Genomic DNA, 26,448 nt, shown 5'->3' on the forward strand with positions numbered 1-26,448 from the left:
GTAAGCTGCCACTGGGTGCTCAGGGTGCTGGAGAGGAAGATACAGCAGAGTAAGGAACGCTGGGGCGGGGATACTGTTATCTGTGCTGGGTAACAGGGAACGTCTCACTGAGAGAGGTACTTTTGAGTGGACGGCCACGTGGAGAGCTGAGGAAATGGGAGGGGATATTTGCGAGTGCAAAGGCCCTGAGGTGAGAATGCACATGGCGGGTTTGAAGAGGGAGGAAAACAGCGGCGGGAGCCGGGCGAGGCAGCGGGAGGGCCGCGCGTGCGCAGTGGGCGGGCCGCGCGTGCGCAGTGGGCGTGCCGGCGGCAGGGCTGACCCGGAGGCACGGCCGGCCCTGAGCATGGATTCCGCTCCGAGAGGAACGGGAAGCCCGGGGGTGCTGAGCAGAAGAGCAACGTGATCTAACTAACTTTCTAAAAGGACAAGCTTGGCTTGCTGGGGAGAGACTGCAGGGACTCCTCCTCTACTCCAGGACGTTGTAATCGCTCAGTCCGGAGAAGAGGGTGGCAGACCACTGAGGGTCGGATGATACGCACTGAGCGAGTGTCACTCGTGGCTAGAGACATACAGCCATTTTCACTGGTTTTCTGTTGTCCTTTTAAATTGTCCTTTTAGTGAGATGAAGCCACCCCCTTCCTCCGGATGAACATTTGGACAATGCATGACTTCACCGGTCACTCCCAGGAAACCAGAAAGGTCCTAGGTGCTTTCCATCAGAAAGGACTTCAGGAAATCTCAGCTGACTTTGTCTCCATCCTTAAGGGTCCTTCCTGGGCCATCTTTCTCCTTAAAATAAGGGGAAAAAATTATGAAAATTGTTATACAAATAATGCATAGAAAAGTTAGAAATTATAGTTAAGTACAAAGAATGACATAAAAAATTGTCACAATCCTACTACTCAGAGAAAACCACTGTTATTCTTGTGTGTATCCTGTCTTTTCAGTTTGTGCATGCCTCCCTATGTGAGTGTGCACACACACACACATAAAAATTTTTACCAAAAACAGGACTATAATACTATTTCATAATTTGCTTTTTTTCATTTAACATTATATCATTCATAACTCTTGATGGTATCAAATATATTTCAACAACATACTATTCTTTTTTAAATTTTTATTGTTTGATTTATCATGTTGTATTAGTTTCTGGTGTACAGCATAGTGATTCAGTTATACACACATATATATGTTCTTTTTCATATTCTTTTTCATTACAGTTACTCCAAGCCATTGAATATAGTTGCCTCTGCTCTATAGTAGGACCTTACTGTTTATCTATTCTGTACATCATAGTTTGTATCAGCCAATCCCAAACTCCTAATTTATCCCACCCTCCTCCTTTCCCCCCTGGTAACCATAAGTTTGTTTTCTATGTCTATGAGTCTCTTTATGTTTTTTAAGTAAGTTCATTTGTGTCTTTTTTTTTTTTTTAGATTCCACATATAAGTGATATCATATGGTATTTGTCTTTGACTGATTTACCTCACTTGGAATGATGACATCCAGGTCCATCCATGTTCAACAACAAATAATAAAATTAATATTACTTTTAATGTCAGTGGAACACTCCATTTTATGGGTGTGCCATAATTTATTTAACCACTGGTGTCCGCTTATGTTGTTTCTGATTTTTCTATACATAAATGACTCTGTGTTGAGTACCCCGTAGCTAAATCCTGGCGGCCATCTGCAGTGTTTTCCTGTCTTTCAAAGCATCTGATACGTATCGCCAAATTGCCCTTCAGAAATACTGCATAAATTAGACTATTATTGGAGTTGCTCATCACCTCACAAATTCATTGCTCATAAAAAACAAGACAGAACAGAACAAAGCCCCCTCGGTCACCACGTTTAAAAGCTGGTATTGGTATCAGCCTGTCCAGTGGGCAGAACCTCCCGCATTCTCCTCCATCACCTGCTGAGGGCACGTCCTTCACCTTCTCGGTCCCCTGTGGTTGGACCCAGGGTCAGGCTCTCAGACTCACTGTGCAATCTCCAGAATTGAGACTTGGATTGTGTTTGGCTGTGTTTTGTCCTGATATAGAGAGAAGAACCAGAGCCACCTTGATCACAGGCACAGGAGGGTAAATCACCTTTGAAATACTGAAGGGGGTTCAGGGAGGGCTCTGTGGCCCCCTTAGCGAGGTGGATGGGTAGCCCATTGCCATGGAAATGGATACACTCAGACCTGTGGCATCTGGTAGGGATGGGGCTCCCCTCTGTCAGGTAGACGCCTGAGCCCATCCTCACCCACCTTCTGAGGCTGGCTGTAGCCTGTGACCTGGGAGAAGGGAGGCTGGGGGGGGGGGGCGCCGTGCCAGGGCCCAGGGCAGTGAGGGAAATGGATGACACAGCCCGGCCTCATCCCGGCCCTGCCCACCTAATTGCTGCCAAGTGACTCACCCTCCTGGTTCTCTGGTGACTGCTTGAGTTGGGGCTTGGGGCCACAGCACCTGTTCCCCGTGGGTGGGCTGGGTGAGCCCCTCACTCTGCGGGAATCAGGCACCAAAGTGACAGGAGGGGTGCTGTGTTACCAGTCCTCATACCACTCTCCTATTTTCCTGTTGATTGATTTCCTCATACACATCACTACACCCCTAAGAACCAGGGTCATTATCCCCATGTTCCAGATGGAAACACTGAGTCTCAGGGAGGTGAAGTGACTTACCTGCTGCCACAGCACTGATTCATGTCTCGACCCAGCTGACCTGAGGTCTGTCCTCCTTCTTCCTCATCTCGTTGCCTTTGGAAGTACTGGCAGCCCCCGAGAGTCACAGAGCACTGGCCCAGGAGTCAGGAAATCTGGGTTCAGGTCCTGGCTTTGCTGCAAATGGGCTGTGTGACTGAGGGCACCTCACTGTGCCTCTTTGGGCCTCAGAATCCTCATTATAAGTTGAAGAGATTAGACCAGATAATCTCCGAGGGTCTTCTAACTGCGGGGCCTAGTTCAGGCTTGTCTGGTGGTAAGTAACAGCCACTCTGCGGTCCAGGGGCCCAGGGGCTCTCACTGAGCCAAGGCAGGGGCCAGCAGGGCCGGGCCAGACACTGGCTCTTGCATCCCCCTCTCCGGAACTACACGGTCTCCGCTTCTCTCAGCATTTCCGTTTCATTCTTCTCTTCACAAAGTGGTTTCCTTTTTCCATAGATCAGCAATCTCTGCTTCTTTGGCCGATGGTGGCAGATGCCTCCCCATCTCCTGATTACAAATCCTCAATTCTGGGGGCTGAGTCTCACGAAATTCCAATCTCAAATTCCCTGGGAAAGGAGTCCGATTGGGCAGATGGCCTATCCACCTTGCTCTGATGAAGTGGGTCCTCCAGCACAAAGAAGTGATGCCCCAAGTCAGGGAAGTGCCCCCCAAGAGGCTCTGCACACAGGACAGGAATAGCGCATTTGGGAGGAGAGACAAGGTTAAGTACGATTTCCTTCCAGATGAGGTGACATTGAGACCCACTGAAAAGGCACACACTCACCAGCAAAGCTGGCCCATGTGCACTGTCAGCAGGAATGACAGGCTGCGGCTCCCCAAAGGTCCATCCCCAAGGACAGACATGACAGCCGTGTGACAGCCAGGCAAACCTGCCCCGTAACACACGGTGGTGTCCTTCTGTTGCCTCTGCATTGGATGACACGGAACCAGGGCACAGGGGAGCTTGGGAAGGGTTAAGGGACAGGGACTGCAGAAACCACTGCCCCCAGCCCTGGGGGCTTGATCAGCACGGCACAACCACTTGCACTCAGCTGATCCTGGCAGCTGTTTCCCTGACGACCTTGTTTTTGTGCTTCAAATTGGCACTGGTGTTATCTATTGCTGCCTGACAAACTGCCTCCAAATCTAGCAACTTGAATCAACAGGCATTTATTATTTCACAGTTCCTGCAGGTCAGGTGTGTAAGAGACATCTAACTGGGCTCTGGTTCAAGGTCATCTCACGAGGCTGCAGTCAAGATGTGGGCCAGGACTACCGTCATCTCTGGGCTCGGCTGGGGCTGGAAAACGACTCCTCACATCTTGGCAGGAGGCCTCCGTTCCTGGACACGCGGCCCTTCCCCTAGGACCACTTGGGTGTCCCACCACATGGCAGTGAGCTTTACCCAGGATAAGCATCCAAGAGACAGCAAGGCGGACGCCACATGCCTTTTATGATTTCGCCTCGGAAGTAAGACACCATCACTTCTGCCATATTCTGTTCTTCACTATGTCTAGCCCTCCCTCAAGGGGAGAGGAATTAGCTTCCTCTTGAAAGAGTTTCAAAGAATTTCTGGGCCTATTTTAAAACCACCCCAACACAGAACTGAGTGAGGCAGTGTTCCCAAGTGTTTGGAGGTTTGGTAGTCAAGAGATGGGGTCTGGGGGTCCCCTTTGGTAGGCAGACTATTGGCCCCCAAAGATACCCATGTTCTAATCCCCAGAGCCTGCTAACATGTTCCGTTACGTGGCAGAGGGGGAGCAAGACTGATCATCAGGTGACCTTAAGCCCAGGAGAGCGTCCTGGATTCCCAGGTGAGCCCAGTGTAATCCCAAGTGTCCTTGAAAGCAGAAGCAGGAGGCAGAAGAATCAGTGTTGCAGAGTGAGACAGACTTGACTGGCCACTGCTGGCTTTGGGGAGGGAAGGAGGCCACGAGGCCAGGAATGCAGGCAGCCTCTGGGATCTGAAAAAGGCAAGACTCTCCTCTGAGTCTCCAGAAGGAATGCAGACCTGCCAAGACCTTGACTTTAGCCCAGTGAGACCAATTTTGAACCAATTTTGTGTTGTCTTAAGCCATTAAATGTGTGGTAATCTGTTACAGCTGCAACAGGAAACTAACAGCGGGCTATACCCTCCCTTCTCCTTCTCCCACCCCTAATCCACCTCTGCTTTCGTCAGCGGCTAATGATGGTTGTGCTTATTTATACACGGTCCATATTTTTAATAGATGCGTCTACCATCTCTCCTTTAAAACTATAAGCTCCTTGAGGGCAAGGCCTGTGTTTTATTTTGCTTTTGGTTGTTCTTTAAACGTGTATCAGAAGCACCCAAGGCATCACTCATGATGATGTAGATGTTAACAACTTGATCGAGGGGAGGGTGTAGCTCAAGCAGTAGAGCGCATGCTTAGCATGCATGAGGTCCTAGGTTCAATCCCCAGTACCTCCTCTAAAAATAAAAAACCAAGTAAACCTAATTACCTGCCCCCACCAAAAAAAGTTAAAAATCAAAAAAGAAAATATATTAAAAAAAGAACTTGATCAACTATTTACAATAGCCAAGACATGGAAACAACCTAAATGTCCATCAACAGATGACTGGATAAAGAAGCTGTGGTATATTTATATAATGGAATACTGCTCAGCCATAAAAAAATAAAATAATGCTATTTGCAGCAACATGGATGGACCTGGAGGTCATCATTCTAAGTGAAGTAAGCCAGAAAGAGAAAGAAAAATACCATATGCTATCACTTATAGGTGGAATCTAAAAAGAAGACAAACGAACTTTTTACAAAACAGAAACAGACTCAGACATAGAAAACAAACTTACGGTTACTGGAGGGGGAAAGGGAGTGGGAAGGGATAAATTGGGAGTTCAAGATTTGCAAATACTAAAATATATATAATGTAAACAAGTTTCCACTATATAGCACAGGGAACAATATTCAATATCTTGCAGTAACTTATGTATGACTGAAGCATTGTGCTGCACACCAGAAGTTGACACAACACTGTAAACTGACTACACTTCAATAAAATATATATATATAAATTTTTAAAAAATAAGAATTTGATCATTTGCTGGACCATCTAAAAGCTGAAGCAGCCAACTTAGCAAAGAGATGAAACAAGAAAGAGCTGGTGAGAAAAAAATATGGAACCCCATTAATTCCTTCTTCACTGAACCACACCCACGGCGGGGAGGTTTGTTGAAATACGGTTTTCCCTGTATCTTTGCTCTTATTTCAAGCCAGCAGGCAAGCTTCGTCCTCCTCAGTCGAGAGATCTGGGGCCGGACAGAGTGGAGTGGTAGGCAGTTAATGGCTCATCCCCACCTTCAAAGTCCTCTGAAGGGCTAGGTCTTCTTTGAGGGGGGGTGGGGTAGGGGTGAGGAAACCTTCCAGAAGGCAAGGAGGATGGGTCCTTAGAATCCAAGAAAGGGATCCAGTTCATACAAGGAGCGGAGCCTCAAGTCCTGCTTGGGGACAAGACCCCAGAGGGAAGCAGTACTGGCTAGGCACTGGGCGCCCCGGACATGGGGACACACACACACACACACACACACACACACGCACATTCTGGGATCACACAGAATGGCATCTCATATCTTCAGGGCCAGTCCTTTTGACCTGGGACTTTTGCAGAACTGGGGGAAGTGTCAGGAGGCGATGGGGGAGAGGGGAGGGGAAAAACCCCAAGGATGACCCCAAGAATTTTCCACTAAACCATCAGGAAGCACGAGGAAGGGTTGGGGTCTGAAATACGCTGATTTTGATCCAAAAGAAGTGACACCGCACACTCAAGCTGGGGGCTGATATTCATAATGCTGACTCCCGTTTTGGCTTTAAAGGAAGATCTTCCTCTCCGGGTGGAGGGAGCCGGGGCAGGGTGGTATTCGTGAGGGCAGTGAGCCTTGCAGCTCTCGGCTGCGTCCAAGGCTCAAGGAGTCGGGGGAGGTGAACCTGAGCGGAGCTGCCCACAGTCCTGCCAGGGCTCTAGGTGGGAAGCACGTCCTCCGTCACACAGGAGTTGAAGCACAGATAAATCAGAAGGCAGATCCAGATGCCAAGGGTGAAAAGGGTGCCCAGGCCTGGTGCGGAATTGTCCTGTTGCATGGAGAGAAAGTCAGGAGCCTGAGGCAAGTTCAGCTCAGCAGCTACAGAGGCACCCTCCCCTCCATGAGGTCTGTGGGCAGCAGCCGCCAGGCTGGGCTGAGTGAGTCCTTCCTGTGCCACATCCTCCAAGACTGAGTGCGTGGGGCGGGGGGCTAGGGGGATGGCAGCACCTGCACAACCTGGGTGAGATTTGCCAGGAATGCACCCTGGGCACACTGCCTTTGGGAGGCCCGGGCACCCGACTGAGACAAGGCGCTTGCATGGATCTACCTACCCCTGATTGTAGTTGTTCTTTGGGGCACACAACAAACATTTCTCCTGTGGAGGACAGAAACAGCACAAGAAAGATCATTTTTCACTGGTCCAAGATGGCCAGCCTGCTGGGCACCTCATCGAAGTCTTGCTATAGGAAAGGACAGAACAGTACAGTTGCACTTGGAGGGCAGGCACATTTGGGGTTGGGTCCTACTTGGTTAGGGTTTAGGAATCTCCCCAGACCTAGAGGCCAAGCCCCCAGAGCAGACTCAAGACAAGGGCGGCACCGCGGGCTGGGAGAGGAGTGGAACCAGTCCCTTTACAGGGACTGAGAGGGCCCAGGGGAGGTCGGGGGAGAACAGGAGTCCGGGGTGTCGCATCAGTGCAGGGTGGGGGAGGGCTTCACTTACACAGCAAGTCTCACACTGGTGAAGGGAATCCACTGGGTCCTTTTTTGATTTTTGCAGCTGCCATCATCTTCTTTTGAAGACTGAGCGGTGCTCCCTCAGCTCCATCCCTTTTCTCGAGGCGGAGCTGTGGGTCTGTGTCCGTCTTTCCTATTAGCCTGAGTTCTTGCTGCTCCTTTCCTCTTCTAAGGGGACTGGGGAGTCAGGGAGGGGCAGAGTTGGGGAGATAATTTCCAACGTGAAAGGAGATAACCAGTAGCGTGGGTGACCGTGGAAGGCCTTGACTCCAAGCCATGGGACAAGAGAAACCAAGACAGCTCCTCGAAGAGCCTGGGGATCCTCTGAACCCCAAGGACATTTAAAAAAGTGAGGGAGGAGGTTCTTTAGGGGTTAGGAGAGATGGGTGCAGGTTACACTTACAGCTTGCTGTTCTGTATATTCATTAAAACATCCATCTTCTCATCCATATCCTTTTGCATTTCCTTCAAGAGAGAATTCAAAGCTAGAATCATCATCTTGAAGGGCTTCTGACACCCTTTCTCTTTGCCTCACTTTGCAAACCATTCAGAGACCACCTCAGCACCTTACTGCCTCAAGAATCCTCACTGGCCCTGGGTGAGGTGACTTCTAGGATGTACAGGGCACGTACCAGCTCTCCCTTTCCCTTCCCCCATTCCATGGTGAAGCTGAGGCATAGACAGAGTCATGAGGGGCTTGTCCAAACTCTCCATGTGGGTCACAGGCCAGGATCTGTTTTGCCTGATCTCACACTTGGATAGAACCATTATCTGCCTTGGGCCAATGTCTATAAAATCATGGAACCAAGAAAATAAATCTTTTGACCCCCAAAGACACTTCTGACTCCAGAGTTTCACTGTGCACCTAGATTCTGTGTATTTGGATTTGCTCCATCTTTTAATACTGGCGGAAATGGTCAACACAAAATAAAACTGACAGAAGTTCAAAAGGCATTTCACATTCATTATTCACTAAGAACTGAAAGAAGAATAAAATTTTCTTGGTGAAGTTTAAATCTATAAAATTTGACCTGAAGAAACTGAATAGAAGCAGTGGTCACAAAAGAAATCCTAAGATGGCAGATGTTACTGACATTATCTGTTATGTACAAAAACAGGGTTGGACTGAACATCACAGAATACAAGTGAAAAATAATCTGCTTCAAGGAAAACCATTTTGTTAAAATATGAAAGACGTGGGAAGAGTTTACTGATCTGAGGCAGAAAATTGATTAAGGAGTTACACTGTGAAATGGAAATGATTTTTAAAAAAATACCTTCTTGAAAAGCATTTTTAAATGTCACTATAAATTTGGAATAAAATATTGGTATTCATAAAGTCAAAATATCCTTGAAGTCAAAATGTTCCTGGGTCCGAAACATCAGAGTCAAAATATCCCATCTTTTAAAAAGTCTCACCATCACTTCAAACTCATGTCCCAAACTGACCTCCTCATTTTCTCTCCTAATTCAGCTGTTTCCCAACTATCCTTGTCACCACCACTTTCTTCTAACCGTCCGGATGAAGACTCTGCTGTCATCATGGATGCTTCGCCATGGACGATTCATGCTGAATCAGTCACCAAGAATGCCATTTTTCCAGCGATGCATCTTTCAGATTTACCCCTTTCCTTCTGTTCTTACACCTGGTCCAGCTTCCTTCACCTTGAGCGGGGATGCGGCTTCCGGTTTGACAGCCTGGCTCCAGACGGCCCCCACCGGCGCCCCCGCGCCCCCAGGCCACCGTGCACACAGCTGCCAGCTCAGCTTTCGGAAGCGCTGCTCCTAGCAGGTTCTTTGATTAAGACTCTCCAGAGGCCTCTTACTGCTTACACAACCAAGTCCCAACCTGTCTGCCTGTCTTTCAAAAGCCTTCATTATCCCCTGCCTTTGTGCTCGCTCCATTTTCCTGCTCAGGGTTTCCCCCAACGATCCCACTTTGACGACTGATTCTCCCCACTGACCACGATGTGCTTCGCCTTCAGCCGGCTCCCATGCTGGGTGCAAGCTACTTCCGCGCCCGAAATAGCTTCCTTTGTGTCTTGTGATATCCAGTCCTACCCACTAACAAAACGCTCACTGTGTTCACATTTTAATACAGAGATAATATATGCTCTTGGTAGAAAATTCGGACCATACAGAGGTATACGAAAGAAAAAAAGTTAATCTCATCACCTAGCAATGACTGATGTCAACCCTTTTGGTATATTTCTTTCCAGTCTTTTTTCCATATATTTACTTACCTATTTGTAGGGGGGAGTAGACTGACCTACCTATCTATCTATCTATCTATCTATCTATCTATCTATCTATCTATCTTTATTGAAGTGTAGTTGGTTTACAATGTTGTGTTAATTCCTAGTGTACAGCATAGTGATTCAGTTAATACATATATATTCCTTTTCATATTCTTTTTCATTACAGGCTATTACAAGGTAGTGACTATAGTTCCCTGTGCTGTACAGTATAAACTTGTTTTTCTATTTTATATATACCAGTCAGTATCTGCAAATCTTTTTTTTTACCTAGTTGAGATAAGCCTGTACGTATTATTTGTATCTTGTTTTTTAACTTCTCATTATAAGTATTCTTTCTAAACAGTCTCCTATAGTTCTTAATTTTCATTATATGTGTATATCATAATTTGCTCAGCTACCCCTCTACTGTTGAAAATTGTGGTTGTTTACGCATTTTTGCTATTATAGATAATCCTGTGATGAACATCTTTTTATATATACCCATGCTGGCATTTCTGAGCATTCTCATAGGTTAAATTCTGTCACTGAGTTTTGATATTTTTTGATACCTATTGTCCAAATCCTTTTCAGTTTTGCACAATGCCCTCCCACCAGCAGTACAAGAGCATTCCTAAAAACACACAAAAAAAAACACACACACACACACAAAAAAGAAAAAAGAAACAAAAAACCCCCACGTACAATGAATATTTTGTATCATAAGGAAAATGATGCTGTTAAGTCATTTTCAAGAAACAAGTTTCAAAAGCATAATATAAAATTGGATGGATTTATAATAAAATATATAGAGAGTAAAAACAAAACAAAACAAAAAAACAAATAAACAAGAGCAATCCTGCCTTGCTTTGTTTCGTTTTTTTTTTTTTTTTTTCCTGTCTTGCTTTGTAATTGCCACAAAGTCAAACTCAGCTTATTTGAGTGTGGCAGTTATCGCAGTATTATTGTCATTTGCATTTATTTGATTATTCATGAGGGAAAGCTTTTTAACATATTCATTGCTTTTTAGTTATATTCTTCCATGGATTGCTCATACATACCCTTTGCCCGTTTTCCTATTTGGTTCTTACTGATTTGTGTGCGCTTTATATGTTACTTATAAAAACCTTTTGTCTATGTCTATCATAGTTGTGAAAAATTGTTTCCCCAAAACTGCTGGTTACTTTTTAATTCTGTGTATGGTGCTTTTCTGTTATAATTTTTTAATTTTTATACTATTAAATGTATATTTCTTTTGTGATTTCTTCCACTGTATTTATATGTAGACCATCCAGTTAAATACATACAGTTTCTTATAGATTTTTATGTTTTGAATTCACTTTATAAACTGTTTCAGTTTACAGTGTTAAGAGAATTAAGTTTTTCCTCATACGGTCAAGCAGCGTTCTTAATATTAATAATCCCTCTCTTCTCACTGATAGTTTAGAAAATCAGCTTTATTATATTTTATATTTTAAGTTTTATAGAGCTGTGGTGCCCAACTTGGAGTATATAATTGAATCAGCTGGGGATCTTTAAAAATTACCACTGCCTGGACCTCATATTGAGAGGTTCTGACTGAATTGCTAAGGAGTGCAGGCAGGTGTAAAATGGAGGCAGGTCAAAGGCACAGTACAGGCGATTCCAACGTGCAGCCAACGTTCGTAACTACTGCTGAAGTGGTGAGGACCTGGTTCTCATCAGGGGAAATTACCTGAATCACTTACCTGAATTTTGAACAACTGTGCCCGCCTTGGGGGTTTTATTCAGTTCATTTGTGCCAGGGACTGGGTAAACAGATTTTAGAAATCCTCACAAGGGAGTCTCAGGGCATCCCTGGTAGAGAGGCTGTTACAGGGTCTTCTATGCTGGTTTCTTTCATTTGTCTGGTGATCCTTGGGCTACACTGCCTTGATTTGATTACTGTGACTTTATTATGAATGTTAGAATCTGGTAGGGGTAGTGTCCCCTTACAGCTCCAGAAAAATTTATAGATGAATACTTTTGCCTATTTATGCTTCTACATTGCTTGTTCTCAAACTTCTACCTGGGGGACATGAACAAAATCCAAAGGCGCAAGCCCCATCCAAACAGGACTTGGGCTCTGTTTCCTATATTAGTGCCCCAGGTGATTCTGAAACTCACCAAAGTCTGAGAACCACTATTCTAGAATCTAGAAGATCCTTTTAGTAATTATTGAGTTCAAAAATAATCGTATTGGGCTCTTGGTTAGATTTGCATTAAGCTTCCAATGCATCCTTCAAGGCTTACCTTGAGACTCACTTTCTTTAAAAGGACTTTTCTGGTTACCCCAGCCCTCATTCATTCCTCACTTCTCCAAACTCCTAATTCATTGACAGTCAGTCATCATTTAGCTTGGTACTTGCTATTTAATTCTTTCTTGCAGTAGAGTTTGGGTCTCTTACTAGCTTGTAAGTACTCACAGGGCAGGCTCTGGCATCTCCCTCCATGATTCCTAGTATGGTACTGGCCCATGGAGGGCACTCAAGAAATGCTTACCTTCATAATCTCCACGAATTCCTGGAGTTTATCAAAATCCTTGTCCATTACATCCTTTATCTAGTGAGGAAGAAAGGCACAGAACATACTATTGAATATGGAGCTGTCTCTGGGGCATTTTAAGCAAAGGACAGTAGCTGCTTCTCTGGAATGAGATGGATAAAGCTTAACGAATGGACTAACAATGGCCTGTTAAAGCCACTTTCTTCCCAAGAGTCTATGAAGGGACTTGGGTGCAGTGCCATCGAGTCACCACCAGCAGCAGCCTGGGCACAGCTTGGATCTGGCCACTGCAAATCTTCCACGTGGAGCTCAGACCACAGCTTCAATTACACCTTCTTGCTTGAGCATTTCCCTTGTTCACAAGTATGCTGTGGGTGGTTCCATCAAAGAAACAAGAAGAGGGCTCTTGCTCTGCTGCTTGCTCAGGGGAGGTGAATAAAGGGAGGTGAATAATTGGTCCCTGACTGCCCCCAAGTTCCAAGTTAGCCTCTCTCCCTCTGTCACTAAGGTTGTATCTCTCCACCCGTATTGATGAGACACTTTAGAGAGTCCTTATCACTCAAACATTGTGTTAAACATCAAACAAGTAAGAAATACATAACTTAAACACTCCAGAGGATTCGGGCTCAGGTAGTTTGATTGCTTTTTCCATGCAGTTCCTCATTTCCTTCGTTATTCACAGTTAGGCACTGCATTTTCCTTGAAGCTACCCTTTTTCTCCGTGTGATGGGAAATCCTATCCTGTTACCTGTTTTATCTCCTCCATTTTTTCCTTGAGCTCTTCCCTCACCTCCTGAGTTCATTCTGAGGAAATAAAATAGAGAAGGGGTAAAGAAATGTCTTCGATGGAAGGGAAAAGGTCCAAAGGAGAAAAGGAAAGACCCTGGGGCATTGCCAAAGAGGAGCAGAGATAGTTGTGAGGAAGGAGGAAGGAAAGGGGGCTGTTAAGAAAATAGAACAGTGAGACACCCAGCCATCCAGCATCCTCCAGATGTGATGTACTCTGAAACGGTCATAACTTCGCTCGGTGACGCGACTGCCAAAAATGAACAGCCTAAGTCTAATGGTGAGGAAGCCTCAGACAACCCAGATTCAGGGTCACTCTACAAAATGATCTTTCATCCTCAAAAATGTCCCAAAAGACAAGGCTGAAGAGCTGGTCCAGGTGAAAAAAGACTAAAGAGATACAGAAACTGGATGCAAAGTGTGATTCTGGACTGGCTCCCAGACCAAAAAGGTGTCTTTTCACTTGTTGTGAAAGACATTCATGAGGTAACTGGTGGAATTAAAATAAGGGCTGTAGATGAAAACTGTATCAATGTTAATTTCCTGATTTTGCTATTTCAGTAACTGTACGGTGGCTGTGTAAGAGAGTGTTCTTGTTTTTAGGACCTATACATTGAAATTTGAGAGAAACATATGCTCACAAGTGGTTGAGGAAATACATATATTATATATATGGGTGTGTGAATATGAGAGAAAGTGAAAACAATGATAAAATGCCAACATTCTGGGAATCTGGGTGAACTCATTGTACCACTTATTGAAAATTTTCTGTAAGTCTGAAATTATTTAAAAATATAGAGTTAAAAAAAAAAGAGCCAAAAGTAGGGGGGGATGTGCTCAGTGGTGGAGCATGTGCTTAGCATGCATGGGTTCAATCCAATAATAATCATATCAATAATCATATTAATAATAATAATAATAATAATAATAATAATAATAATAATAATAAATTAACTAAATTACCTCCCCCCAAAAAACAAAACAAAACAACCAGGAGGAATGAGTCACAAAAGCTGCCTCAGAATCGTAAATGCCAGCAGTTCATCCGCAGTAGAAGTTGTTCTGTCGGGCCCCCCCTCTTCCCTGTGCTGATCCAACCTCCTGCCTCCTGGGTCCACACACCTACCTTTAGCTCCTTTGTCCCTCCTGGTTTGGTAAATGGCCCTTCTTGTTTAACGCCTTTGTAGTCATATGTCTGTTGGTTGAAAGCAGAAACACAGACAATTGGAAACTGCAGGTGTGGGGTGGCTGAGACAGGAGACATCGCCCCGAGTTTTTGTTCCTCCCTTTGAGCCAGGGCAGAGGTGAGAGCTGGTGGCCTGGCCCCACCTGCGCAGAGGTGTCCTCCGTCCTTCTCTCTCGCCCAGCTCATCTCATCCTACCCCTTCCCGGCCCACTGGGCCTCAGCTCTGTCCCCGGCACAGCCAAGCTCACTCCCACCTTGGGGCCTGTGGACGCCGCTGCCTCCCCTCGCTGAGCCCTTCCTCAGCCTCGCGGTAGCAGCCGACTCGCCCTTCAGCCCTCAGCTCAAATGAAGGCCCTTCCTGACCACCCGGCCCACGGCAGCCACCCGGTCACGTCTCCCTGCTTTCATTCTCTGTGTCGTAGGTAACCCGACCGACATTTTCCCTGCTTATGTACGTGTGTATCTGATTCGAGTGTGCAGTTCTCTGAGAGCAGACAGCTTGCCTGTCCCTCAGTGTTTCCCCCAGCACCTGGGACAAGTCTTGGGCACCAGCAACAGCGAAAGCCCCCTGACTCCAAGACACCTCCCCACGGGTCTCAGGGCTGGCTGCCGGCATGGCCTCAAAAAAGCTTCTTACTTTGATTGTCTCTGGCTTCAATTCCAGGCAAACTGCCTTGTAGTTCTTGCTCTGTGGAGAGAGGGGGTTGGGATTCGGCCTGTCAGGCATCAGGATTGGGGAGAATAAAACAGCCAGCTCTTCACCTAACCTGGCCTGTCCACATGCACTCAAGCCCAGGCCCACCAGGCCCCCAGCACGCGAGCCCGGGCCGCTCCGTTCGGCCAGGGTCTGCTCTCACGAGTAGCACCTGCCCGGGAGCACTGCGAGGGAACTGAAGGAGGCCGTCTAAGTATTATTTCAGGAGCACCGGCTTTGAAAGTGGACAGACTTGAATTCTAGTCTCAGCTCTCCTCCTTACTGGCTGTGGTGACTTAGCCGAGTTATTTAGTCTCTCTGAGCCTCCATTTCTTCATCTGTAAATTGGGTGTGATAATTACATTTATCTAATGAGGTTCTCATGCACCTTAAACATGCAGGTCAGATGTGGGTCTGGCCCAGGTCACGGCTCCCAGAGGGGTCGGGGGTGGGTGGGGCGTTTCAGTGCTCCTTGTCCCAAAAGGGTCCTTCCCACTCCAGCACGAGGGGTTCATTCCCCACCCTCCTTCCAGGCTGAGAGGCCACGTCATGCTTCGAAGGAGAGAGAAAAGCCCGGGTTTGCTGGGGCATTCTCTCTCCCTCCCCACCCCCCACCTCCATTCAGTGGGGGCTCACGGGGCGCCCAGCAGCGTCTCCCCTTTACCGGGCTTGTTTTCTTCAGCTCTGCCTTCTTGGCCGACATGATGGAGGAGGCCAGAGTGTTCTTCGACTTCCCAACCTCCCCACAACGGGCCCCCGTGACCAGGCCACTGTCCTATGCAGGTTACAGGCCAAGGTGAGGGCAGGATGACCACCTCTCTGTGTGCGGAACAGCTGAGGTCACAATGCCCAGGACCTACACGCCAGCCCGGAGTGTCACCGCAGCTTGAGCCTGGGGTGCCTCAGCCACTGAGAAGAGGCCCTCAGGCCAGCTTCCAAAGCCAAGAAGTCTCCCTCCACCACGGCAGAGCGGGGCTCTCCTGAAAAGTTCACCCCAAAGGGCCATGGCTTGTATGGCCCAAGCGCAGGGCACACCCAGGAAAAGCAAAACTTGCCAGCTCCTCCCCAGCAGGACCTCCCCAACATCTCCCTCAACAACAAGCTTCTCCTGGGAGCCCACACACGTAGTCTTCTGACCCCGCCTCAGACTTGAAGCTGTTTTGAGTTGAGATGCCCTGAAGTCTCTCTGGTTCAAAGAGACCGTGTGTGCTAACCCCGGGGCCCTCTGTGCTGTGGGAGGGGCGCCAATCTCCAGTCTCGGCTGGCTGGTCTCCGGTGCTGGGGCCTGACTGCACAGGGCTTCCTCCCCAGGCTCCTCTCCCCCTTGTAAATGAGGAGTTGGAACATTAACATCCTTGGACCACTGAGCTCAGTCCTCCCCTCTCCCCTCCTCCACCCACTCCATTCTTTCCCCCTGGTTTTTCTATCATCCTAGAAGAGCGTTGCAGGCAAGAAGCAATATTCAGACAGTGCTGATGGTGAGAAGCCCAGGTGACGCACGGGGAAGGATACTGAGGCCATTCTGAGGGTAGCTGTGACTTGTGCTCAAGGAGTCAAAGAAGCGGGGCCTCCCCTGGGACCTAACATCATTCAGCACCTGGGTTAGCAAGCTTAATTTTTTCTTTGCTCTTAACCCTGGCATTCCATTCCCTTCTTCTCTCTCATTTCAACTACTACTTACTACAGAAAAGGCCAACCCGGAAGTTCCTTGAACAGACGGCACAGGAGCAAAGGAAAGGATGCAAGTTGCACGTGAAGTCTGCGCCTGCACCCGGACCTGACTTACACACTCACCCTCCCACTTCCTACACCTGTGCCTGCCCTTCCCGGAGGCCCCGAGCGCTGGAACTTCCTTGGAGCCACCTGCAGCATTTCTGATGCATTTCCTATTTTGCATTTATTCTGCAGCCCCCATCCTGATGACAGCCCTCAGTCTCACCCCATCACAACCAAAGGAGAATGTCTGTTACTGTTCGGTTGTGGAGGGAGGGAGGGGAGTGGTGGGGAGTTTCCCAGGCTCCTCTCCCCCTCGTAAATGAGGGGTTGGAATGCTAAGACCCTTGGACCACTGTGCTCAGTCCTCCCAGATCCACTGGCCACATCACAGGACCCCACAGGCTTGTGCAGGGAACTGCCGTGAAGGTGACTGCCTCCTTCCTCCACATTCACCAGCCCCGTGAGAATGGGCACCATCACCTCCTTGTTTTGGGTTGAGCTCCTCCTGGACCTGCAGCAAAGTATTCTGTTCTGGGCGGAGCAGTTGTTAAATGAGCCTCCTCTTAGCCAAGCCTGTCACGTGAGCCCCTGGCCTACAGAGCAGGAAACTGAGTGTAAAAGAAATCAAGGTCTCATTGTGAAACTGCTTTGTAAAGTAGAACATTATACACACATGCACATACACACATCATCATCATTTGGACAGAAATTTAACAACAGACCCACAGCTCCAGGCTTGTGCCTTGTACGTGTGCCCCCAGATACATCACTGTTGTCATCAGGATGTTCTGGAAGAGCTGGGAATATGTTTAATGAACCTAAATAAATGAGTCTGTTATTTTCTTCTCTAAAACTTTGCAACTGCACCAGGCCCTAGGTGGGAGCAGCGCTGCAATCTGGTTATTGCTGGTGTAACATCATTACAGGCAGTCGATGGGGCCGTTCTTACCTGGAGAACGCCAGGTATGCTCTCCCTAACCCGCCTTCACGGCGAAATCCACAGGCCCAGGACAAGAAGCATAAAGCCCTCCGATGTCCAGTGAAGTCTGGGGAAGGGAGATGCCCAGTGGAGAGACAGAGGCAGCCCTGTGTCTCTACTCTCCCAATTGATGGCATTTGGATTTCCTTTTCTTTACAAGGGTCCTGGTTTTTCAGTTTCATGAAGACAGTGCTGCATGGGGAGGCAGGGGAAGAGGGAGGGGGGATTGAAGATGGCCTTAGGCCTCTGCGTTTGGCATCTTGTGATTCCAAGGGTACAGACTTCCAGGATCTGACCTCCAATGCAGCCGGGCTCAGCCACAACTCACATCCAGGCCCAGAGAAGGTGAAGAGAACCGTGCTGAGGGGCCCAGTGTTCTAATGCCCTTTGATCAGGGTGGAACATTTCACAAAGGTGCCCAGAATCGTGACTGCCATGGTCTCCGGTCAACCTCGTGAGACATGGCTCACACACGTCATCTAGACGATTTGCTCCTGGAGCACCCTGCTGACCTGCTGCAGAGTCTGGTGCTGTCCTCCGCCAGGGGGCTGTCTGGTTCCTAGCCCTGGGGAACCTCTCACATGACCGCGTTGTCCCACATAACTGATTTATAGACACCTTACCTCTCCACTGTGCAGGGTTCAGGCATCAGTGACACATGGGTTACCAGGCAATTTCTGATCACTCCTATAAATAGTGTATCAGACCTTGGCTAGAATCATAGTCCCATTTTTTTCTATGGAACAATCACATCCAGTTTCTGTCATGGGAACTTCTAGTACCTCTATTTCAGGAACAAAACATGATATTCTGAACAGTTGATGGTAAATTTCCAGCTATGTCAATACAGCTAATGATAAGTGAAAAGTCAGAGCAAAAGCTTTGTTTGAGGATTGCAGGCTTTTTCGTCCCATGTGCTCACCACGACGGAGACGTACTTGCCACAACCTCCCAGGACAAAGGGAAACTGTCACTACTCCCGCAGCCAACTCTTACGGAGCAGCCTGCCGTGTGAGATAAAGCAGGAGCCACCAGCCATCAGAGGCTGCCCTGTTCCTGCCAAATACGGCTCCTGGGGCCCCTTACTTGGCTGGTGTCCCTTTATCCTCTTTGGATGGAGTCCAAATAGAGGATGGTACACTCCTGCCTCTTTTGGCTTCCTGGCTCTGAGGCTCTCTACAATTGCTATCCCAGGTCCCTAGCCTCCTGTCCACCTCTCACACCTCCAAATTCCCATTTATCACTGAAGCTGGTGCAGCAAAACTAGGGTAGTAGCCTGTCTGGGCTGCCCTTGCTGGGGGACTATGGTGTCCCTGGAGGGTCACAAATGGGAGGATTCCAGGGGAGGTATAGCTCAGTGGTAGAGCTCATGCTTAGCAGGTGTAAGGTCCTGGGTTCAGTCCCCAGTACCTCCATCAAAGAATAAAATAAATTGATTAAACCAACCAACCAACCAACAAACAAAAAAACACAAATGGGAGGATTCCATGGGTTAGTCCTGGGAGCAGCCTGCCTCACTCCCACTCACATTTCTTTGGCTACAACCAACCACAAGGCCACACCTGACCAGGAAGGATGCTGGGATGTAAGGCCAAGTTTCTCCCAAGAGTAAGAGGAAATAAGTTGAAGGAGCCCGTAGGCAATCTCCGCCATACCTTCCTAATGCATCTCATTTTTCCTATTTCACTTTAACAAGTCCTCACGTAAGAAAACTTGGTTTAGACTTCTGTTTTTGGTGTAAGAGGGAGGCAGCCAACTGAAAGGGAAGATCACACCAGATTCTCGAGCTGAGATAAATCTCCTAGCAAATGTGAACTGGCAGAGTTCGGGTTAGGGATCTACCTCTTTGTCACCTGAATGGCCAGTGGGTGAGATGTCGTGACAGAGACTGTGATAATGAGCCTGTCTGTCCAGGGCTTTGCAGCACAACAGTCCCAGTGTGTCCCAGTCTAGGTCTGTCTCGGTCTGCCCCAGGCCCAGTCTGCCCCAGTTCCATTCTGGAGAAGGGTATGCACACCTCCCTTCCCTCCTGCAGGCATCAGAATGTGGGTCTGGTCTGAAGCTTCCCTGGCTGTTGTAAGCCCTCCGAGCAGCACTGGGAGCTGACCTTTGCCAGCCTCTTCCCTGGGGCGTGCTGTCCTCTTGGCTAAGAACCCCATACCTACTTCAGATGAGCCTTTGTGTCTAGTCCCATGAAGCCCCTGAGCATGACCCCTGCCTGGGAACGCCTACTGCTGGGCCCCACCACCAGACATGGACAACAACCCAGACTGGACCAGAGTTTTCCGGAACCTGGAGACACTGGCCCCTGGTTGGCCCCCTGGGGTGGGTGGCGGACAGCCTGGCCAGTGCCTTTTTCACATCTGACTTTCTTCCTTCTCTTGGCCATTCTGCCCCTGGGACCATGAGTATCTCAGAGCTGAGTCCACATGAAGAATGGCCCGGAAGGAGTCCGTTTCCCTCAATAGGAGTTCTGGGGCCCGGCTGGGGAAAGCCTTTCTCCCCTGGAGCTGCGGGTGGTGATGAAAGCGAGGAAGCTGGTAGAGCCCAGGGTCAGGTGGCGAGGTCAAGGATCTGGAGCAGGCTGTTTACACCAGCCTCCAAACAGAGGAGCCAGACGCAGGTTCTGAGAACCATTGTGGAGGCGGTCAGGGTGAGGACAGCTCCTGGCACAGGCGGCCGGATCGGACCAGCCTGGAAGGTTCCCGCAGGTGGCTGAGTTGCAAGTGGGGGAAACCTTGGCGCGTTTAAAGACCGAGAAGTAGGCAGCTCCTACAGGTTTGCTTCTTCCTCCTTGTGACATGTCTGAGCTCTCAACAGGGCTGTGGATTTTTTTCCTCTGTTGGCAAAAGCCTTGTAGAAGGCTCATAAACAGGCTGCCTGGTTTTCTGGATCTTGAATTCAGTGGATTCCATGTTCATCTTGCATTTCATGCCGAAATACTTGGCTGTTCTGATTTAGTTCAGGTTTAACAAAGCCAAGAAAAAGATCCACTTGGATAGGCTGCTGGTGACACTGGGTTTCATTCAGCTCCCCGTCTCGCCGGGGGAAATTCTGCCCAAGTCTCCTGTTTGCAGGTGCAGGTGGGGCAGAGCCCTGGCTCTGAATCAGCCAGTCCCCTGATGTGGGGCTGAACGCTGTCCTGGAAGCTGGGAGCCCAGCCTGTCTCTCCAGCCCTCCCAACAATTAAACTAGCTACTGTGGATTCCTTTTGCAACCAAGAACCTGACTGATGGACAGAGACGGCTGCACGTTCCTGCTAATTGTAGATCTTTGGAAACTCACACATGTGCAGCAGTAACTCCTGGCTGGTGACCCACCAGCACGTTTCCTGGGGAAATGTGGGGGACTTCTGTGTGGTGATATCTCGAGGATTCTTAGAGTTGGTCATTTTAATTAGTGGCAATAAAAAGGGGGGATCTGATGCCTGTCTATTCAAGTCCTGCATGATTTTTTTTACAGTGAAGGCTTTCGCTTGGCTGGTTCTTTTGTAGCCAAACACCAGACAGATACTGTCTTTTGCTTGAGGACCCCTCAGTGATGGCCTTTTCCTCACAAGAGGTTGATGGCTCATCACCCAGGTGCTGGTTCTGCAAGGAGACCTTTCTCCAGTAGGCCTGCCCCCCTGCTCAGGGACTGAACCCACAAGCCTACCCTGGCCCATCCCGGCCTTCTCCCTTCAGGGCCACGGGCAGCACCCTGCTCCTCCCCCTGCTCCTCTCCACAGGGCTCTGCGTGGGGCGGGGGGAGGTCCCTGGGCCATGTGACAGACAAAGGCTTTGCGAAGAACCCTCTGGGCCCTGGGCTCCCACTTGAAGCTGAGGAAGGAGATGTCACTGACGTCGCTCCTCTGAGTGGCAAAAACTCGTGTGAAAATTGCTCCCTAAGGAAAGATGACTTGAATGGAATCGAACACTGAAGCAGGCCACTGTCATTTGCCGAGACCCCCTAAACACAGCATTAATTTATTTCTATCTAATTATTAAGACAAAGCAATCACCCTCTTGTGCCCCCAACCCTCTAAAAAATGTGACAACAATCATCCATGCAGAGAGCCGGGAATCCCGGGGCCTGCCTGGGTCTCAGCCCCACTGCCCACTGGCAGGGCCCCTTACCCAGGCTCAGGGCCTGGCTGGGTCTTAGCAAGGAGCTCTGGGTCACCATTCAGGGGACTCCACAGCAAGTCCCCTGTGCACTCAGCACGTGTTTACTGAGCCCTGACTATGTGCCAAGCACCCTGCTAGGCACCAGGAGCACAAAGACACTTGACATGGTCCCCGCCCTCAGGAACTCATCACTACTGGGGCTGACGGGCCATCAGGAGAATCGCACCTACAGTGTGGTTCCCAGGCTTAGGGTGCTGATGGAGCCCAGAGGAGGGGCACAGCCGGGTTCTTGGAGCTGGCTCTCTGCCATGGTCTTCTCGATCCCATTCCTGGCCTTGTGAGCGTCCCAGTACCCTTTACTTTAGAGAGTTTCTTCTCTAAACCCAGAGCAGGAGGCAGGGAGGGCCATGCTACCTACCATGTGCCAGGCTTTCCCAGCCAACACCTACCTGAGTCTCTGAAGATGACATGTTCCCTCCACCTGTCAGTGGGGCCATCCCCTCCATGCTGGGCCCTGGACGGTGAGTGTATACCTGTCTCCAGCATATCAAATGTGTCTTCTTTCAGCATAGGGTTGCTAGCCTGTCCCCGCAGGTGTACTGCATACCAAATCAGCCTTCTCTGTCTGCTCCATCTGGCCAAGTTCACCTTTACCTGGCCTTGTCACTGTACACAGCACTGCACTGGACTTAAACCTACACATCCTGTAACAGCACAGAGCTAGGAGGTGTCCTCTGAGGTGTGCGTGTGTCTGGCTGAAACTTCACCATGTGGCAGTGTGTGCAGGTAACACACGCCCATTCTCAGAGGTCCTGCGGGTTCCCGCCTCAGGAAATAGGGGGATATTCATAAACATAACAACTCTTGGGTTTGTGCATGAGGTTTTGAGCAACTCTCAGCTCTCAGCACCCAGAGAACTGAAAAAATGGAAGCCCCAGAGACCACACGAAGAGACTTTGCAGTGCTGACCTGGCGTCAATGATTCCTCTTGCCGACCTCTCAGTAACCTTACCTAACCCCCATCCGGCTGCTCCCTGCCAGACACTCGCCCCCTCCGCCCCAATTCTATGAGCCTTCTATTTTGCCTTCAATCCGGTTACCTGTGTGAGTCAGGGTTCTCCAGAGAAACAGAATCAATAGGATATGAATCTACCTACCTACCTATCATCTATCTGTTTAGAGATTTATTTTAAGGAATTGGCTCACTTTCTAGGAGCCTGAAAAGTCCCACAATCTGCCATCTGCAGCTGGAGACCCAAGAGAGCCGGTGGTGGGTGTTCCCATCAGAGTGCAGAACACAGACGTCCCAACCCTAAAACAGGCAGAGCAAGAATTACTTCTCACCCAGCCTTTTATTCTACCCAGGCTTTCAAACAGTCTGGATGGGGCCTAGCCACCCTCGGGACGGTGGTCAGCCTTCCTCAGTGAACCTGTTCAAATGTTTACCTCATCCAAAGCACCCTCACAGACACACCCGGAGTAATATTCAAGCAAATTCAGTTGACTCTTGAACACGGGTTGGAACTGCTCGGGTCCCCGGATCCGCGGATTTTTCTCGGTAGTAAACACTACAGTATTACAGGACCTGCAGTTGGTTACAACAGCAGACACAGAACCCCGGACACCAGGCTGACTGTAAGGTAATTTACTCGGATTTTTTACTGCACGAGGTTGGCACCCCTAACCCCCACGCTGTTCAAGGGCCACCTGTATCTGAGCACCCCGTTACCTGGTCAAGTTGACACGTAAGATGAAGCATCACATTACCTGTCTCTCCGGCCGTCCTGGCCCATCACTTCATCTGCTGGACCACAGCTCGTTTCCTTCCTTCAGTCCCGGCCTGTGTGATCTGACCTGCGGCTTGGCCTCAGGCCCCTTCCCTCGGGACCTTCCTTCCAGGGACGGCCCAGCAGGAGCCCCCACCCCCCACCCCGCTCTCAGGCCCCGCCCCCTCGGGCCCTGGCCCCGGCTGTTCTGATTGCAGACCCTCCGCCCTCCCCTCCCACCCACTGCTGTGGCTGCTGGTATCAGGGCAAAGTCTCCCGCGAAGACATTTCTCTTTCTGCTGGGCTGTAAGAACCGGCCCGTTCCTCTGCTCCCTCCTGCTGCTCTGCCCCCTGAGACCCATCTGGTAGGAGGGTGTTTGTCCGCAACACCCCCATCCCTCGTTCTTCCAGGAGGGACGAGAACACCCTGTTTTTCAGATTCCCTCGAGCAGCCCTTGGGCGCGGCTCAGTCTCAGACCTGGTCTGGAGGCTGCGAACCGCCGCTCGGGGCCCCCCACCCCCAGCCTCCGGGCTCCCGCCTCCCCCAGCCTGCTGCACCGCTCGGTTAGCGCCAGGCGGCTGTGCGGAGTAGCCGGCTGCGTGGCGTGGTTTCCGGGCGCAAGGGCGGGGCCGCTGGGCCTTGGCTAAGAAGGGGCTCCTGGTTCCCCTGGGGAGGGACTTGGGGCCTGTGGACCTGGATTGTCTGGTCCAGTGGTTTCCTGGTGACCCTGCCAGTCTCCCGTCCTTGCAGGTTGAACTAGAGTCAGGGGCTCCCCCACAGGGATACGGGGAATCACTGCAATAAATAGCTAGCGCCTTAACTGAGAATTTTGAACGTGTTTATTTCCCTGAATCCACACAACTACCCTAAGAGGTAGGCACTAGTGTTTCCCTCCTTTTACAGACAAGGAAGCTGTTTAACTCGAAAGGTAAATAATTTTTCTGAAGTCGCAGATGTAGGTGGGGGAGCCGGGAAATGAACCCAGGCAGCCTGGCTGCACGGCCAGCACGTTTAACCCCCTCCCCAGCCCACCTCGGCCCAGGGGCAAGGACCCACCGCCATCCTTACCTGGGGGGAGGACACGTGGACTGTCCCAGCCACTGTGGCCCATGTTGGCAGCTCCCACTTGACATTTGTAAAACGGGTTAAAAGAGATAAATGAGTAGCCTGGGGACCTGCCTGCCTGTAGGACGATATCGCACACAAGGCAGATGTGGGACTCCATCCCTCCCCGCTCTGATTCAGTAGCCCTGACATGAGGCCTTGAATGACAGCCTCGGGGGACACAGCCCTGCGGGGTGGGAGCCTGTGCTGCAACACCAGGCAGATGGGGCTGCGAACCCCAGGTCCCCCCCCTCCCCCCGCTAGTTACATGACCGTGGCAAGTTTCTTAGCCTTTCTGAGCTTGTTTCCTCATCCAGAAAATGGGATACTAGTAAAGTACCTACTTCACAGGGTTTTTGAACTTCATCTCTCAGAATTAAATAAGATAACCTATGTAAGGGGTGCGACACGTGCTCTTGGTGAAGTGTGGCTGCTCCAAAGACCTCACGTTCCCAGGGACAAAGCCTGACTCTCCTCCTCAGGGCAGCAGCACTGGGGATTCCTCTTTTTTATTTCTAGCCTCACCCCCAGCCCCAGGGCTCTGGACTGTGTTGGGGTGAAGATGGGGATAACAGGGGGTGGGGTGGGGGAGATTTAACTGATGTAGATATATACCCAGGCACATGTGGTGTGCACCCAACTAACGTTCTCCTCCCAGAGCACCCCACTTCATCCCTAAAATGAAATAAGATAATAAAAGGAAATCATTTGACACATTGTAAAATGACTATAACTCAATTTAAAAAATGTTAAAAAATAAAAGGAAATCAATAATGAATCTAGTAAGTTTTTGAACCTGCTAAGAGGATTGAAACAACAACCGAAGAAAATTATGTGAAACAGAACAGAAAAGTTCGCACGTACACACATACATTTATACAAAACAAAAAGAATTCAGTCATCTAAGAGATAATATGATCACAATGGGAGATAATGCACATAATAGGCTAATGAAAAAAATAGTCAAATTAGGTAAATAATATTAACTCAGGAAACATTTACTTTTCCCCCAAATTTTGTATTTAAAATTTACCATCTCAACCATTTTTAAAGGTGCAGTTCGGCGATGTTAAACGCATTCACAATGTTGTTCAGCCACCATCACCATCCACCTCTGTACCCATCTGTTACCAAACCGAACTGGGATCTGCTCGCCTCACCGGCAGCAAAGCCAATCTACCGACACCAGGTTGTGCTGAAGGCAAGTACAGTGTTCCTGCAGGGGGCCAAACGAGGAGACGAGGCACTCATGCTCAACAGACCCCAACTCCTCGATGACTTTCAGGGAAGAGTTTCTAAAGGTGACATTAGGGGTGAGGGGTGCAGGGTGCAGGGTGATTAGCTTGTGGACTTTCTTCTGATTGGTTGGTGGTGAGATATCACGGTGATGTTTCAGGAATCTTAATCATCAACCTTCTGGTTCCAACCAGTCTGGGGTCCACACGATTGTGCTCAGCATGTGATCATTATCCTCGTGGGCAGGGTGGGTGGGTGGGGTCATAGTTTGTGCAGAGCAACTCAAAGATATGCGTCAGATTGTTTATACTCTTTCAGGAGGAACTAGGGTCCTGTGACCCTGTTTCATGGGTGAACGATTGTTTCAGCTGTCAATACTTTTCTTGCTTGACTGCTTTCCCTTTGTTTCTGCATTCCTTCACTTCTCTAATTAGTAATTGCTTGAGTCTGCTCGTTGAAACTCAGGGAAGGTCTAGGAGACTAAAGCTTTTTTTTTTTTTTAAACAAACAAGAAAGAGACACGGAAGAGCTTTTATACCAGGGAAGGCCCTGCAGAGTTCCGCTCGGTTTCACATTCAACAACCGTCGCTCCCTCCTTCCCCGGCTCCTGGCAACCGCCATT

The 26,448-nt window shown here is 49.0% G+C and overlaps 1 protein-coding gene and 1 long non-coding RNA gene across 2 annotated transcripts; one reads left to right on the plus strand and one right to left on the minus strand.

The window, feature by feature from the left end:
• Positions 1-19,386, plus strand: LOC116658635. The gene is made up of 3 exons (XR_004313858.1): positions 1-75; positions 4,492-4,497; positions 19,377-19,386. It is a non-coding gene; the product is annotated as an uncharacterized LOC116658635 (long non-coding RNA).
• On the minus strand, positions 5,658-22,948 carry TEX35 (testis expressed 35). The gene is given in 10 exon segments (XM_032463665.1): positions 5,658-6,807; positions 7,091-7,134; positions 7,482-7,535; positions 7,537-7,672; positions 7,899-7,960; positions 12,250-12,309; positions 13,001-13,056; positions 14,161-14,233; positions 14,862-14,912; positions 22,169-22,948. Coding segments are annotated over 10 exon segments (654 nt in total). The 5' UTR covers positions 22,226-22,948; the 3' UTR covers positions 5,658-6,746.
• Between the last annotated feature and the right edge of the window lie 3,500 nt (positions 22,949-26,448).

Source organism: Camelus ferus, chromosome 21 (assembly GCF_009834535.1).
Source record: "Camelus ferus isolate YT-003-E chromosome 21, BCGSAC_Cfer_1.0, whole genome shotgun sequence".
Taxonomy (NCBI): domain Eukaryota; kingdom Metazoa; phylum Chordata; class Mammalia; order Artiodactyla; family Camelidae; genus Camelus; species Camelus ferus.